The sequence below is a fragment of the Orbicella faveolata genome, unplaced genomic scaffold (assembly GCF_042242905.1).
Source record: "Orbicella faveolata isolate gen_17 unplaced genomic scaffold, um_ofav_v1 contig_2, whole genome shotgun sequence".
Classification (NCBI taxonomy): Eukaryota; Metazoa; Cnidaria; class Anthozoa; order Scleractinia; family Merulinidae; genus Orbicella; species Orbicella faveolata.
Window position 1 is genome coordinate 1,968,745 of NW_028301547.1, and position 16,564 is coordinate 1,985,308.

General features: G+C 41.0%; 4 protein-coding genes and 1 long non-coding RNA gene across 6 annotated transcripts; 2 read left to right on the forward strand and 3 right to left on the reverse strand.

The window, feature by feature from the left end:
* Positions 1-2,095: 2,095 nt before the first annotated feature.
* LOC149111581 (cyclic GMP-AMP synthase-like receptor 1) lies at positions 2,096-9,109 on the forward strand. The gene is made up of 4 exons (XM_089290600.1): positions 2,096-2,513; positions 2,832-2,982; positions 3,692-3,837; positions 7,602-9,109. Exons 1-4 carry the CDS (start codon positions 2,198-2,200, stop codon positions 8,111-8,113), a joined length of 1,125 nt encoding a protein of 374 aa, XP_089146726.1. The 5' UTR covers positions 2,096-2,197; the 3' UTR covers positions 8,114-9,109.
* On the reverse strand, positions 3,970-4,955 carry LOC149111582 (uncharacterized). The gene has a single exon (XM_089290603.1). The coding sequence runs from the start codon at positions 4,883-4,885 to the stop codon at positions 4,196-4,198; it is 690 nt and encodes a 229-aa protein (XP_089146729.1). The 5' UTR covers positions 4,886-4,955; the 3' UTR covers positions 3,970-4,195.
* A 535-nt stretch (positions 9,110-9,644) lies between the features above and the next one.
* LOC110058455 (large ribosomal subunit protein bL28m-like) lies at positions 9,645-11,415 on the reverse strand. Its single transcript, XM_020765104.2, has 2 exons — positions 11,174-11,415; positions 9,645-10,405 (listed from the first exon to the last, which is right to left on the reverse strand). The coding sequence occupies exons 1-2, from the start codon at positions 11,329-11,331 to the stop codon at positions 10,045-10,047; spliced, it is 519 nt and encodes a 172-aa protein (XP_020620763.2). The 5' UTR covers positions 11,332-11,415; the 3' UTR covers positions 9,645-10,044.
* A 10-nt stretch (positions 11,416-11,425) lies between these two features.
* Positions 11,426-15,433, forward strand: LOC149111583 (uncharacterized). 2 transcript variants are annotated; one of them, XR_016207541.1, is made up of 4 exons: positions 11,426-11,683; positions 13,342-13,603; positions 13,735-13,863; positions 14,458-15,433. It is a non-coding gene; the product is annotated as an uncharacterized LOC149111583 (long non-coding RNA). The 2 variants fall into 2 exon arrangements; XR_016207540.1 differs by having other exon boundaries at positions 11,427-11,683; positions 13,735-13,816.
* LOC149111584 (uncharacterized) lies at positions 14,476-16,546 on the reverse strand. Its single transcript, XM_089290604.1, has 5 exons — positions 15,856-16,546; positions 15,685-15,735; positions 15,493-15,598; positions 15,140-15,380; positions 14,476-15,033 (listed from the first exon to the last, which is right to left on the reverse strand). The coding sequence occupies exons 1-5, from the start codon at positions 16,261-16,263 to the stop codon at positions 14,811-14,813; spliced, it is 1,029 nt and encodes a 342-aa protein (XP_089146730.1). The 5' UTR covers positions 16,264-16,546; the 3' UTR covers positions 14,476-14,810.
* Positions 16,547-16,564: the final 18 nt, after the last annotated feature.

Consider the following 16,564-nt stretch of genomic DNA (forward strand, 5'->3'; position numbering starts at 1 on the left):
CGCTGTTTCTTGATTCGAAATCGTAGATAATAGCGTGATCCGCGTTTCCTGTTTTGTTAGACCCTCTCGCACTTTTCGGTCTTCACACTCCCATTTCTCGATGACGTGTGATTTCGTCACGGCTGTTTGAAAAACATCGACGACACCCATGCCAGTGGCACTGAGCCGTGGTATTGAAACACAATCTTTGCGGTTGTGTCATAACTATCCACAGGAGCCCGATCGATCCACCTCTCGATGCCGTGACCACATCCCTCCTAATCAAATGTTTTCCGAGACGCCTGCCCTCTCAGATAAGCCAAGCGCTGCTGGCGAAGCTTTATTCTTTGCATAGAAAGCTCTCTCGTAAACTCTCTGTGGGACTTTGACCTGCTTGTTTGGACAACCGATAATTGTCACCTCTTGAGCACATGTTTTAGCATGTCTTTGAAGGTTCCAAACTTGTGTAAAGCGTGCTCTGCAAATAAATGCATACATATGTTCTGGTCAGTCTATTGATGTCTTTGATAAGAAACGCGTATCCATCATAAATTCCAATTGTCAGTATGTTCTTCAGCTTGTCCGGAGGATTCTTTCTAAGATGCCATATCACTTCTCTATCGTCCTCACGCTCAGGCTGATAGACTCTGATACATAACCAATCTGTTAGTGGTAACCTCTGATTGAGATGCCTTTCGACCTTATCCAATTCATCAAGCGATGTTCTTGGGATATTGTTTGGAGCTGTTCTGAGCTTGAAGAAACTCTTTGCGAGCTCTGGAGCGACTTGTGTGTTTCGATCTGATCGAGCTCCCAGATGAACAGCTATGCAGCGCCACTGAGAAGCGAGGCACAAGTTGTCATTGAAAGTATCCAACAAAACCATTTTTGACACAAGCCCGCGCGCAAGATTACGAAGCCAATCGGGATCTGCAACTAACAGAGGTTGTCTGTCAAGCACCACCTTTACATCAACGTCGAGGAACCTGACAAAAACCCACTTCGTATTAGGACGCCCGATGTTCTCACGGTTCAGTCTATCATTCTCCTGCTCATTCAACCATTTTGCAGCTTCATTAAAGTTGTTTATCCAAAGTGACCCTCTTTTCTGTCTATAGAAAACTATTCTGCTCCCATCTTCGATGTTCACAATTACGTATGAGTAGAAGTACCTAGTATAAAACGTTGTGTTAACCCTTTCTCTCAATTTATCCATGATAGAAGGTGTAAGGTTTTGTCCCAATCTCTTGCTAAAAATCCATCTCATGAAACGCAGGGGAAACGGCTTCCATAAAAACTCTACCAGTTCTGTAAAGATCAGCCAGGCAGCTAGTCGAGGAGTTTGGTGTATAAAAGCGATTAACGTTTGCAGTGTTGTTTCTGTTTTGCAGATCATGTGAAGGCCGCTAGTACTTTCCGATACTTTCCGATAGGCTTTTCCAAAAAATATCCGGATATTTTAGGGGATATTTAGAAGTTTCCGAAATATTTAAAGGGTGTTAAGATCCTACTAAGAATGATTTAGAAAATTTAGAGATATTTAGAAGTATTCATAGCCGTCTTTTTTGACTGAGCCCTGTGTATTCTTCGCTATTTTTTAATTTGAAACAATAATCAGTTCTGTGCAAGAAACGATCCATTTATCACTAAAAGAACTAAATTTTCCAAAATGGCGGATGCTGGTAACATCGATGAACGTAAATCTAATCCTCTACTGACTTCTTTACTCCTACTCCTCTACTGCAAAAGATTTTCACAAATTTTGAAAATTTTGAAGAAATATTTCGAGGGTTTTTTCGAGATATCTAGGAATTGTTTTTGTGATATTTAGATTTTTTTTGAGTTTTCCAGAAAGATATTTAGGCGATTTTACGTGATATTTGAGGAAAGGCCGACAACTGAAAGCAAAAGTTTTGTGCTAAAAGTTCCCGCTAAATATGATCAATCCTATTACCAATGTGGTCTTCCATGTTCACAGCTTCTTGCAGGTAAGAATAGCACACGTATTTTATCCTTAGAACCACTGCGGGCTCATTGTTTATTTACTTACAGACCTTACAGGAAGTCTGACGTACATGGTAATTAATTTTTCCCAGAAAACTACCGGAAGTTTCAATCACAATAGAAAACGCTGCCGTAAGCACTTTTCATTCGGGAGTGGGGAGCCAGAAATTAAGCATTCAAACGATTCAAAGTAAGCAAGCGACTTCGCGGAGAAATGGATAGAAATGCCACCTTGAATAGCCTCTTAAACCAATTTACCGACCGTTATGTTAAATTACGACGAGACGGAAAAAAAGAAGCTCTGAGAGCTTGGCAACCCATCGTGGATGCAATTGTTGAGGACGTGAAAAGGAGGGACCAACTTCGTCGGTTCGCCTGGCTGCAAATCCTTCCTACTGGAAGCTATTATGAAAGAGCGAAAGTAGGGGAACCAGATGAATTCGATTTAATGTTGGTCATGGATAACTTGGCACTGGACGGTGATCCATACGATTCTGGCGAAAACGACGGGTTGAGTGAGCCACCGACAGGTATATATTAAAAGCTTTTTAGCTTCATGCTTTTAAAACGTTACCAGCTTACAGTCCAACGTATAAGCTTTTATAAACTGAATTCGATTTGATGTTGGTCATGGATAATTTGGAACTAGATGATGATCCATACGATTCTGGCGAAAATGACTGGTTGGGTGAACAACCGAAAGGTATATTTATAAAAGCTTAGCTTAAACTTCTTTTAAAAGGTTTTTACCAGTTTGTGATCTAACGTAAGCTTTTATTTACTATCAGGTAATCATGGCATTTACTCAGATAATATAATTGAATAATGTATGCTGTCTTATGTTCCAGGATTCACCAGAGTGATGATTGACAAAGGAGAGGAAGTGCTCTGGCAGCAAGAACAATGTGCTAATTCTCGGGGGATGTTAAATGCTACAAAGGTCAAAGCAGTGTTTGCAAGGCTGGTTAGGGAGGCCATAAGAGCACAACGACGGGACAGGTACTGTGTACATCTGTGCAGAGTACTGCAATTCTTTTGTTACTGTGTTGCTTCAGAAAATACCCATAGAACCCCCACGGAGAGCTTACTGTTTTTACCTTGAGCACCACCACCATCCCAGTGAGTCCTTCTGGTCATTCCTGTTCAATGGCTGTATACTTTACATTAAAAGTTTTGGTCCCCCCCTCCCCACTGAAATTTTACATAACCCTCAGTGAGGTGGATATGGAAAATTTCTGGAACCATACATTCTCAACAGAGATGGATATCTACCTGTTTTGTACTGCAAACATGCTAGTCTAATTCCATACTGTGCATCCATGTTTGATCAACTGTAACAATGGATCTGTGTAAAAATCTAGAATACTGAAGCCAGGGTACATGTATTCAGGGGATGTCGATCTCGAGGGGTAGCAATTTTGACTATTGCACAAAGTTGAAACAAGGCTGTTCCTAATGGCTGGCTAATATATTTTTGACACAACTCAGGCTCCAGACAAAACTCTTTTTGATGTTAATAAATCAATAACAAATTGAAGGTTCTTCTTGACTTAACCATTTTGCATGTATGCCAAAAACATTAATTTTACCAAATATTCTGACTAATAGTATCTTGAACAGTAAAGTAGGAGAAAAGTAAAAACAGATCAGAAAGATTCTGGTGTTGTAGTCAATTGATGTTTTGCAAATTATTTATTCATTTCTTTAGTTATGTTGAAGTGAGGTCACAAGGTCCAGCAGTGACACTCAAAATAATTAGAAATGGAAGAGAATATTCAGTGGATTTGACACTTACCATCAAAGACAATACCTGGCCAGAAGATGCAGAGGAATGGAGCACAAGGCATCGAAATGGTAATGCTTTATTTGCTTCTAATTAATTAAAATGACTGCCTGGTTAGATATTGTCATTAAGGACAACTTGTAACATCTGCCAGCTGAGTGTGTTTGATGGACCTTGTCGTGATTCCAATGGACACAGAGGCGTTCTAACACACACAAGTTTAATACTGCTAAGCTAACGAGTACAAGCAAGAAGGCCGCGATGAATGAACTTACAAACTCTATATATACGAGGGGCCTGGGTACTACTGGGCCTGAAACCGCAGGCCGGAAATAACAACGATATCATGACATCCCCCTTTTCTTAAGGATGATAAACTGACAAATGCAAAACAAAAGAAAATGTTCAAAGATAAAACACATTGCATGCTTATAAGTTCAGTCTATCAGGAGCTTTGACTCTCCTACTGGAGCGACGAGGCAGCAACATAGGAGAAGGATCTGGAGGGCGAGGCGGCAACACGGGAGACGGATCTGGGGTAGAGCTTGAGCTTGAAGTCACGAACTCTGTTGGCTCTGCCGAAGAGCAGGCACCACCAGCACTTCCGGCTTCATGGGAGATGGGGTCATCAACTTCAACATCAGCAGGTACCTCAACACCTTGGATCTTAAAAGACTCTCCGGTGGTACGAAGTTGACAACGATTTCTTCTCAGTGTGCCACCTCTGCCAGCCGTCACCAGGTAGGAACTTGGGGTGGCAGCCACGTCCCGGACAACGCCTGGCTCCCAGGTTCTAGAAGCTGGGTTGAGCACGCGAACACGATCTTCAGGGAAGAGGGGTTGAAGTGGCTGTCGGGCTTCCTTGTCGTATTGCACCTTCTGCTTATCCTGCCTGAGTTGGAGCCTTACATTGATGTCGCCATTTGCAGATGACGAGGGCTTGGAGACAGCTGGTAGGTTTGTCTGATATACTCGGCCATTCAGCATTTCAGCAGGTGAAGGCAAATCACAACTTAGTGGGGTGCTACGAAGACAAAGCATGGCCAAATGGGGATCCTGCCCAGTTTCCTTGCACTTCTGCAAAAGATCTTTTACAGTTTGCACAGTCCTCTCGCTCATGCCATTAGACTGCGGATACAGTGGGCTGGATGTAACATGAGTGAATCCGTAATTGTGACTGAACTCCTGAAAGGCAGCGGATGCATATTGGGGGCCATTGTCGGTTACAAGCTTGCTGGGAATTCCATGTTCCTCAAACACAGATTTCAGGTGTGCAATGACTGCAGACGAGTGGAGGTTGGAAAGTTTCTTTACCACAGGGAACTTGCTGTAGTAATCGACAACTACCAGGTAGTTAGCATTATTCCAGAAGAATATGTCAGAGCCTAAAGTATGCCACGGCTTCTGCGGCACATCACGAGGCAGCAGGGGTTCCTTGACGTTCAATTTCTGGTGACGCTGACACGGGGGGCAGCTCTTAACCAGCTCTTCAATATCACGATTGATGTTTGCCCAGAATACTGACCCCTTCGCCCTAAGCTTGCATTTCTCGGCACCTTGATGGGCATAGTGAAGCTGTTGCAGAACATCAGGCTGTAGTGACTTAGGGATAACGATACGCGTACCCTTCAGTATCAGACCATTGGCCACAGTGAGCTCATCACAATAGTTCCAGTAGGCATGAAGAAAGGCAGGGCAATCAGATCTCTTTTCAGGCCATCCATGCATTATGATCTCACGCAGAGCTGACAAGGTTGCATCAGTTGCAGTTTCTGCCTGTATGTGGGGCACTCACATTGGGCTTGCATTAAGATGAAGATTGACCTCATGTACAGATACATCTAGCCCTTGAATATCTTCACCAGAGCAGGAGCTGATTCTTGAAAGAGCGTCAGCGACAGGTATGTCCTTTCCAGGGACATATTTGATTTGTGCATCATACTTCTGTATGCGCAGCATCATCCTAGCGATGCGAGGTGGCGCACTCGACAGATGCTTTTGAAAGATAGCCTCCAGCGGTTTGTGGTCAGATTCCACAACAACAGGCCGGCCGTAGGCGTAATAATGGAACTTCTCCAAGCCAAAAAGAACAGCCAACATCTCTCTCTCGATATTTGAATATCGGCTCTCAGTCTCGGTCAGCAATTTGCTAGCAAACTCCACTGGACCATTGGCTTGTAGAAGAACTGCACCTAAACCCCTCTGGGAGGCATCCACTTGAATGGTTACACTTCCACCTCAACGAAGGCTTGAGTGTCACTTTTCTTGACCTGATCAACTGATAACGTATGAAAGTATAGCTGATCTGGTAGCTCTGGTGTTTCTGGTGGTTGACCACTTTCGAGACTATGAAGATGCTTTTTTCCAGGTTTTCCTTTCGGAGGTTTAGGACGATTTTGACGACCATTTGGCTTTCCCTTTTTGCCAGGCTTGGTTGTACGGCAGACTATCCTCCAATGATTGGCTTTACCGCATGCACCACACTTGGTTCCATACACTGGGCGGTTTGAACGTTCAGAGATGTCGTGCTCCGAACCACAACAACCACATAAACGAATGATGGGACCACGGGGCTTGACGGGAAGGCTTCCCTCATGCTTCATTGCATCAACACGAGTTGAATTATCGGGTGAAATTTCCTTGATTTGTTTACTTGTTACCTCTTCTGTCCGGGCAATGTCCAGGGCAGAATCAAGTGAGAGAGTGGCGTCCTTGTCTAGGAGCTTGGTTTGCGTACGCTTTGAATTAGATCCGAAGATCAAGGCATCAATTATGTGTTCATTTGCATTTTCAAAACGACATTCTTCCACGAGAATTCGAATTCTTTTGACAAATGAATCGACTGACTCGTCAGGTTCCTGCTTCAGGGTCCTGAGCTTGTATCTTGCGAGTCGAAAGTTGCTCTTTGGAGAAAGGTAATTCTCAAAGCGCGTCCAGTAGGTGTCAAGTTTCTTCTTGTCCGTGGCGGTTAAAGTCCACGTGGAAACTAATTCGATGCCATCGTCACCCGACCAGATAAGGAGATAGCTGACCTTTTCTTCCTCTGATTTCTCCTTTAGTGGGCCCGAAAAGTAAAGCTCGCAACGGGCTTTGAACTTTTTAAACGCCTGTGGGGCATCCGGCGAATGCCAGTCCATGCTAGGAATCGGTAAACCTGCAAGTTCCGCCATCTTGTTTACGACGAACGCGAAGAAAGATTATTGACGACCAGGTTCTCTTCTTCGCTGGGAAATACGGTGAAGGTCCAATTCAGCAATCGTATCCCACTCCTGACACCATGTCGTGATTCCAATGGACACAGAGGCGTTCTAACACACACAAGTTTAATACTGCTAAGCTAACGAGTACAAGCAAGAAGGCCGCGATGAATGAACTTACAAACTCTATATATACGAGGGGCCTGGGTACTACTGGGCCTGAAACCGCAGGCCGGAAATAACAACGATATCATGACAGACCTGTGATGTTATGGGTGAACTGGACTGTAGTTGATACGATTCACTCAAAAGGTAACAGGTTTGTTATGGGTGTGAAGATCAAGACTAACAGGTGACTCAAAACTTAGACAGCCCTGACTGGAATGTTAAATGAATCTCAATAGCTAAACCCAAATTGTTTCCTTCCTCCTTCTCAGTTTATTCTATAGCGATCCCCCTTCTTCAACTCTTGATTTCTTTTGCAAGGCTAGGAAAGTCCTGTGCTCACAGAAGATATTGGTTTGTCAAATCTGTAAGAATTATCCATGAAGGATACCCCTAAATGTGTGGTATTGATTTAATTTGCTGGAGTTGTCTATTTTCATGACAATGATTTATAATTACTGACTTGCATCCAGGTTGGCCCAATCAGCAACTAGTGCAAGACATTTGCGGAAAAGGTTGTCACTTGGTCGCAAAGCAGCCTAAAGGACAAAACCTTCCAGAACATGAAAAGGGATTTCTCTGGCGCTATTCCTTCTCAGCAGCTGAAAAAGAGCTCTTCCTTCGGGGTAGTCATGGTCAAGCAAGTTCCTGTCGCAAGCAAGTTTTACGTATACTTAAGGCACTCAAAGATGAACTTCATCTCCAACCTTTGAAGTCATACCACCTTAAAACAATCTTGTTCTATGAGTGTGAGGCAAAACCTCAATCCCAACAGTGGAGCACTAATTGTCTGGGTGAGCGATTCTTAGGCCTTCTTCACAGGCTTGAAAATTGTTTACAGCAGAAAAGTTGTCCACATTATTTCATCAGAGATTTTAACTTGTTTGAACCACTAGACCGCCAAAAGTGCTTAGAACTGGCTGGTAGAGTAAGAAGGATTAGATCTCAACCAGAACAGGAGCTAGTTAGACTGCTTAATCAGTAAACTGGAATGAAGTGAACGGCTTAAAGGAGCTATGTTACAGATAGTTACATCTTGCGAATGTTGGCCAAAATATTTCAAGTTCATTCTTAGATTCTACTAACCTTATTAGCAAACCCTTTTTTGGTTTGTCAAAACACTTATGATGTTTTTCTATCTTAGTACTAGTCAACTATCATTTAACAGTTTTTGCTACAAGTGCTCCAATTCATAAATCTTTGACATAGCTTCTTTAACCAGTTAACTGAGAGTGAAAAATTAATTTTCTTCTCACAGAAAGAATCTTTTAAGATTAGGCACTAAAATAAAGGTAGTGGAAAAAGGATTACAAATTTATGGTTTTCAGTAGTGAATAGTTTAGTGAATTCATTGAAGTTTTTGAGGGATTTTCTGAATTCTCTTCAGAAATCCCATTTGCCAGGAAAAAATCATGATCTATTCATATTTCTGCCTTAAATTAGTATTTCAGACCGACACAGCTTCTGTACTTATACTAGTAGTCACTGACTGTGGGTGTAAGACATAGGTATCTCCTCAAAATAATATTGTATCCTTCAAGCATTGGGTCTATTATTGCTTCCTAATATATTTGTCCATTATAGAGAAAACCTTTAGTTAGACTTTTTGACAGTTTATCAATAATTTCCAGGTGTTGATTTTTGCCAATTTTGGTAATATTGAACTCTATCTAGATATATTTGCTTGAGATGTCACAAAGTAATTAACCTGACTAACATTCTGTAGGGTTGGTTGTCCATGACATTGACAAAGTAAACCCTCACAAAAAACAACAAGCATAAGGGAAGATATAAGTATATTTAGAGAGAAACACAACAGTACAACTTTCTAAACTGTTATTTGAAAGTATTAGTAAGAATAATGTGTGTCAAAGAAGTGTATTAAGTACTTGTAGTAGAGCACCACGGCCTGATCACAACTCTTTAGAAAGAGTGATGAATTGTTTACTAAATCAAATAAAGCAAGGGCATTAAATGATAATGTAGTTTGTCAGTGTTATGATACAAATTAGAGAATTTTTGATGTGGCTTTTACTGAATATTACATGACCTTGGGAGATGTTCCTTGAAGCCAATTAATTTAAAATTGAAACCATGACAGACAATAATGAGATCGGAGTTACATGCCTCAACAGCACAAATAACTGATGTGTTAAGAAGAGGATCATCACTTGCAAACTTGTGAGAAGGTTTACTAGGTTTCCTTGTGCAGTGATTACCTGAGAAAATAGCCTTAACAATGTGGCTCATCTTCTCAATGGCCACAACAAATGCACTAAAAACTGAAGCATCATACTGCCAACAGACTACAAATAGCCCCTCTTTCGCTTAGTCCATCTTACGTGATGCAAAAACATGTAAGCAAACAATATCCGCCTGAAACTGGGAGTGAGAAGTGTTTCTTGCCCCCTAGGATTTTGTGTAGCCATTTTTTCCTTGTGGGTTTTTTTACGATCATGCTTGATGGACTAAGCCAAAGAAGGACTACTTATATTCTAACTGCCAACACACAGATCTACGCCACAGGTCAAGTTTATTGTTTGGTAACCCATGTATACACACTTTTCTCATTGCGCACTTAACTCATCTGTCACCTAAGATGCCTCTTGACATTCCATATAGAGTTCTATGTACTGATCCTGACTAGCAACCATGTCTTGGAAGGAAACATTTCACATATCTCCATAGAGCTGTATCAATAGCATGGAACTCTTAAATGCACCTCTAGCAACTTAGGGATATGTTGTACATCAATGTCTGTAGTGAGACACATTTAGTACAGAACTTTTCCGTACAACTTGCGTGTTGTATGCCTCTTATTAAGAATATAAGTGTAGGGTGCACCGTTTAAGTTTTCTCTTGTTGCAATGGGAACAAATTTCTTTTAAAAGACTCCTCACTTATTTCAATCAAACTTTAACAAAAAATCATTTGCTTGCGAGGTCCTTTCCAGTCAAAGTAGAATCTGTCAGTATAAACCTTTGGCACATAAATATGACGACTTGGAGGGGGCTTTGGAAAAACCTCCTCTCTGATCTGATCCATTCCAACACCTTCCTCTTTACACTTCAGAACACTTATCATAAGTTTCTTGAGGTCAATAGCCAATTTGGAATCCAGTGTTCTTTCATGAGTGTTGATGATGTAATTGTCAAACCCACCAGCTTCGTCAATGCATCTCAGAGCTTTGATACTCACAGTTATGTGCAGTTCTTGTTCTAACACCTCACTGTAAAATTTTCTTTTGAAAACATGTGGCTTCCACACACGTGGGGTTCTGTGAAAGTAATTAGGATATTAATTTTAGGATAACTTGTCAGCGTTCTATGAAATCCCAGCATCCTCAGGCCAGGAAACTATAAAATGTTACTGTGTTTTTTGACTCCAAGAAAGTTTCCTCACTGGTCTATCGATGTGTGGTTTGAGTAAATATCCATACCAAACCCAAGGAAGGTAACCAGCCAAGGGGAATCGTTTCAAAAACCAGGTTGTGTATATTTTCAAGAGCAGCCCAATGTTCTAGCACAAGGTTAGTGTGGGTGGCATGCACAACAGGGCCCAAACTCGGAGACAGCACAACCATCCAAACCTAACAGAGTTTCCCCCTCCCTACCCGGGTAAGTACCCCCCAGCTGCACTTCTCCAATGTACCCTGGTTTTTGGCCTGGGAGGGTATTCCCAAAAACATTTGAGTGGGGGTGTGCGGTCTGCTTCCCAAAACTCTTAACTTATTTATGACCAAAATCTGTGATTTTCCCTACCCTATTGCACACCCAGTGCAAGACAAGAGGGCAAAAACCATGCCCTGTCTATGGCCAAATGGCCAAAATCGATATCCTATTTTATGATCAAAACGGTTGAAAACCCTGCCCTCTGGGGCCGTACATACCCATAGCCCACATAGAGTACCCCCCCCCCCAAGGGGGGGGGTGGTTACAAATACAACAATGGAATTTCCAATTAAGGACATTCATGGCTCAATCCTTCATCTCCTCAGTTCTAAGGCAAAAAAAATAATGACCAATGACAAAATATTTGAGCTTACTTTTTTCCAGACCATGTAGTTCTGTGTCCAAACACATATTTCTCTCCATGATAAAGCCCTTTGTCCGGCAATTCTCGAGATTCACGCAGTAACGCTCGGTTCCTTGCTTTTTCTGCGACCGTCCTAAAGAGCGTAAAACAACGCCCAAGACGTACCATGGTGAAAAAGCTGCTGATGCCCTGAGATCTGCAGATTTCAAGAGATTTTTCATCGAGATAGAATCGACCGAATCTTGATCTTCTCGACAGGGCTGAAAAACGACTGCGCATGCGTAGGGTTTTGGCGGGTGAGTCGACGAGTGGTGGCATTTTCGATCGTTTGATCAACGCAAAGTTTTGGCGCCATTCGATGTTAATTTTTTGGACTAATATCATCCGGGAAAAATGGAGAAGATGGAACTTTCAATGTCATTTCAGTCAAGCAGATGTTCCTGATATCCTGAACATATTTCTGGCTATATTGACGGTCTAAACACAGCAAATTCTAGCAGACATCAGTCGCAGCGCCATGGTGAGTAGTGACCGCTTTACGCTTGTTAAGTTTATTTTGGATACCACTTACAGGTTAAAAAAGTGTAAATTTCAACTCCCGTGTTGTCAATACATGTATTCAAATGTGTTTGCCCTTTACAAATAATTATATATAGATGTAACCGACCCGCAAGGATAAACCTGCCACGTAAGCTCGCATTTGAGCACATCAGCTTACAGTTGTACTTGAGCACTCGTTGCATGCTTTTGGACTTCACGGGAACAAGCTGTAAAGGAAATGATTCCCTTCTTCATGTTGAAATATTTATGTATTTACCCTGCCACTCAACATTCCTGGAGATATGACAGAAAAATTAATGGAACGCTGAGTATTCTTGTGAAATTGAACAGAGAATTTGGAAAGGTAAAAAAATATCTGCTCTCATGGGCTGACCTTGACTTTGCGGATTTAAGCTTATATTTCGCTAATAACGAGTCTATAAAGGCTTACTTTCTGGATACAGTAGTCGGAGTTCAAATTCAGTTTGGTGCACATTTCTACAGATGCCTTTCCTTATTTATCTCCCCGTCAATTTAGTAAGTAACTATAAAAATTGGTCAATGGAGCCTGAAATATGCACGGAAATGCTCAAAACTTTGAGTGAAAAACTGTGCGCAAAATTTCCCTCAACCAAACGGTAAGAATTGCCTGTCTCGATGATGCTTTCTCGGGAATTCTTGAACTGGAAGCAAGCCCAGTAGAAGGTCAATCACTGCAGCAAAAATATAAGAAAGGGAGAAAAAGGAAAGGAGAAAAAAAATGAATAAAATAAAAACGAAAAGTTTACAGATGTAAACCACACTTTCTCTTTGATTTCTGCGTATGCCCTGGCCAAAATGTCGTAAAACGCGATGCTGGTGGAAGGAAAGGCATGCTGTCCTGTTGCAACTGCTATTTGAGTAGATTGCAGCTAATTTGGCTCATATCCAGCCTGAAAATGTCCAAAATGTCCAAAAAACGCTTTTTAGACAAAAAGCTCTGGGAGTTAATGGGTTAAAAAGTAGTTTAAATAGTGGAATTTAGGAAGCTAGCAAAATATATGCTAAAAATGCTAAAAAGCTGGGAAAAGTTTAGTGAGTGTTAGTGAAACTTTACATTAGTGACTGTACCAAGAGTGAACTGAAAATTGTTGACTTGCTTGAACCAAGAAAGTAATTTGAAGGAGTACTGCCATTCTGCAAAAGCTGTATTGGGCTCCACTGTTCCCATGTAAGTGGCTGTCTAAGAGGAAAACATCTTGTGTGGTTGGAATGAAGACAACAGTATTGGAATTTAAAATAAAAACAGATGTTTTGCTGTGTGTTAAAGCAGTTCTCCAGTGAAAAGGTAAATTAGCTGCAGGACTGCTTCAGGGATAATGCTAACAGGCATTTCAGGTCCTACAGTGGTGCCACCAATTACATTGTTTAATACAGTAGATGATTGTAGAGCTTGTAAACACCAAATGTTTGAGGAATGTTTTGTGTCACTGAGTCATAGATGCTGTTACCCACTAAAATCCCTTGCACAATTAGCTGGTACACCCATGTCTGGCTCAGTGGACTGTTGAGCAGAGGAATTTGAACATTTTCTGAAAAGGACCTTTTGCTAAACAAAAGTGCAATAAAAGTACAGGCATTGCTTCCTTTTTTTCCTAGAATTGTGGACTGTGAAATACTGCTTGGGAATGACCAGAAAGTGACATTGCCATGATGGTTTGGAGGGATGATAATGAGTGTTAGAACTCAAGAAGAGCTGTCAGAGGGAGACGAGGTATTTGTAGCTGAAGGTTGACTTCTGGATGAATGATTGGCCCGGGATGGAAGAAGGATAGTTTCATAAGTATCCAGGATGCTTTTAACCTTTTGAGACCATTCTGGTGAGGTGTAGAAAAGTTCAGCGTCAGATATGTTCAAGCCTGTAAGTGGTGCATAATTGCTGTCATCTTTATGGAGTTCATCATCATCATCATTTTCTCTTTCATTAGCATTTTTAGACAACAAAAGCCCATTGTTGAAGGTGTTTGCTAACTTTTGAACTTTTTTCTTCAGTGGTTCAGCACAGATTGGGCAGCAATGATTTGAAGGCAAGCAAGCTTGGTGAAAGCAGTGGAAGCAGGCCAGTCTAACAATGGTAACTGTTTCTCTTGTGCAAGTTGGAAAATCACAATAAATATCTGGGTGAGGTTGTTGGCCTGGCTCTACATCATCGAGATTATAACTTAGTGGAAAACACTTAGTGTCTACTGTGGTTTCAAATGTTGGGAGATGGTACAGTGGCTTCCCTTTTGGTCTTCCATTATTTGCAACTGGACGTTCAACCTGAGTCAAATAAATGAAATGTTGAAAAGTTAAATTGTGTGCATGTCAGTGGTACATGTACATTTATTATGAGGAAAACATGATGTTAGTAATTTTGTTCGTTTGTTTTTATTTTCCATTTTTTAAGTCAGAGATGTTATCAGTATTCATTAATTATGTTTGTTTATTTTAATATTCATTCTATTGTTTGGTACATTTTATATCTATATCTGCATATCCTTATCCTACATATCTAAGAATCATGTAAAGAAGCCTAAACCACGCATTTTAATTAAACTGTCTTAACACACCTCAGGAATTTGACAATACTTTAGAAATGTGGAAAATGCTTGCTTGCAGCTTGTGTTTTTCAATTTTTCTTGCATCATCAAATTCTCGTATTGTTTTATTATGGTATAATAAATGGTTTAGACTTCTGTATTTATTAATTTTATGACTTTTTTTTATTTTCAGGATTGTTACCTGGTATGATTTGTGGCAGTTCTGTGAAATGCTCTTAAACAGATCAAGAAGAAATTCTGCACTTTTCCCTGCAATAAGCCACAAGTTGGATTCACTCTGCTGACCATGGTGGTACTGTGGAACAAAGGACTGGACAAAGGAACTTATTTGTACCGGTTTTATATTTGCATGTCACAAGAAACTCAGAAATACGTGCCACTCATTTTAAAGGGCGTTCTTATTGTAACCTCCTAGTAACCATACCTTTTGAGGAGGGCTGTAATCGAAATTAAATTTAATTAATTAGCCAAAATGGCTTTTTTTCAATGATATTCTTTGGTAGTGTGCATGAAGCCATTTGTTGATTAGAATTGCTTATTTATTTGCAGACTGACCTCATTTACTCTCTGCAACTGTTGTGATATGTAGTTGGCATGATCTTTAGCAAGGTCTGCTTTTAACTGCTGCGCATTCCTAGGCGTGGTGCTGTATCCTAAAATCTGACCAGGAGATAGGCCTTGCAAGGACATGCCACAACTAGCTGAGTATAAGCCACTGTCCTTTTGCAATGCAGATGTTTTTTGTGACCTGTCATGTAGGTAAAAGTAATTTGCTTCTATTGTTACAACCCCTATGAACAATGAATGAAAAACAATTTTCTTACAGGTAGCTCACTTCATTTAAAGTTTGTTACCTAAAATAGGCCATTATGTGGAGTAGGGACGCCACTCTCTGCTCTTGCATCTCTCTCCTTCTGTTGGACAAGCTTTTTCTTCCACTTAAACAGTTAAGGATGTCCTCAAAGAGTCGAGGGCTATTTTTGTCTGTAAACTGTTTCATTGCCTCTGGATTGTAAATTTTCTGGTCTGGGGTGGTTATTTGATGTCTGTACAGGGCCTTTTGAAATGCTTCCAACCTCTTTTCAATTGTTGACTCTGTAATAGAAAAATCAACCATGACAAAAATTAAAATATTTTTGTGAGAAGTATAGAGTTTTTGTTATGATGCTAAATTTTAATTCAAGCAGATTCAAAACAGTAAAAACACCTTTTATCTCTGCGAGCTGTTGTGTTGCCACATGAAGCTGTGTTTGCAAGGTGCAGCACTTTTGTGTCTCCTTTCTGAGCAACAAATCCACTTCCTCCGGTGACTTCTAGGAGGAATGCAACAAGCGGTTTGTTATTTCGAACTGATTTTACATAGCTGGCATCAAATATGATACAAAATTATGAGAAGTACCTGTTTTGGCATGGGTGAGGTGTGATGGGATGTCACATCAGTACTTTTTCTCTGAAATCATCGAAAGGAACTTATTTGTACCGGTTTTACATTTGCATGTCACAAGAAACTCGGAAATATGTGCCACTCATTTTAAAGGGCGTTCTTATTGTAACCTCCCAGTAACCATACCTTTCGAGTAGGGCTGTAATCTTGTTCATCTTTAAACAATTGGTCTGCATTTTTCCTACAACTGGAACACCATCGCACACCAGGACGGTAACCACTCGTAGTACGTCCGATGCGGTCAAACATTTCATAAAACCTCGCTGGTATGTTGGCTGAAATATCAGTTGAGTGCACAGGAAGTGGACATGCACAAAAACCATGTGCTTCGCGGTTTATTCTGGTCCAGTGTCGAGTACATGCCCAGCTGTTCGTAGTGCCACCGACATACCTTGCTATTGCAGCATTGAACCTCCGCATTTTCCCTTTGCATTCCTCGCCTTTTCTGGTTTTTCTATGGTACCAACAGGTCCGCTCACCGGAAGTTTCCGTGAACATCAAACTCATTAACATAATCTGCAACACGAGCCGCATTTTCGCGGCACGAACTCCGACTTCGCGGCAAAATTTCGATGAGTGTTCAAGGAGGGAAGTGTGGTGTTCAGGAGATATGTTTTAGAACTAATATCGACCGGTCTGAAAGGAAAGTTTCAAGCTTAACCTTTTTACTTACTCCTTAGCCCAAGCGAAAACTCAGCGCTCTTAAATTTTTCAAAAATGCCGCCATTTTACGTATACGTTGCTATGGTTTTATGTTGTCTTTCCCAGTTTCTCGGCGCGCGCGAATGAGCATGCGCAGTCGTTTTTCAGCTCTGTCGATCTTCTCTTGTCCAAG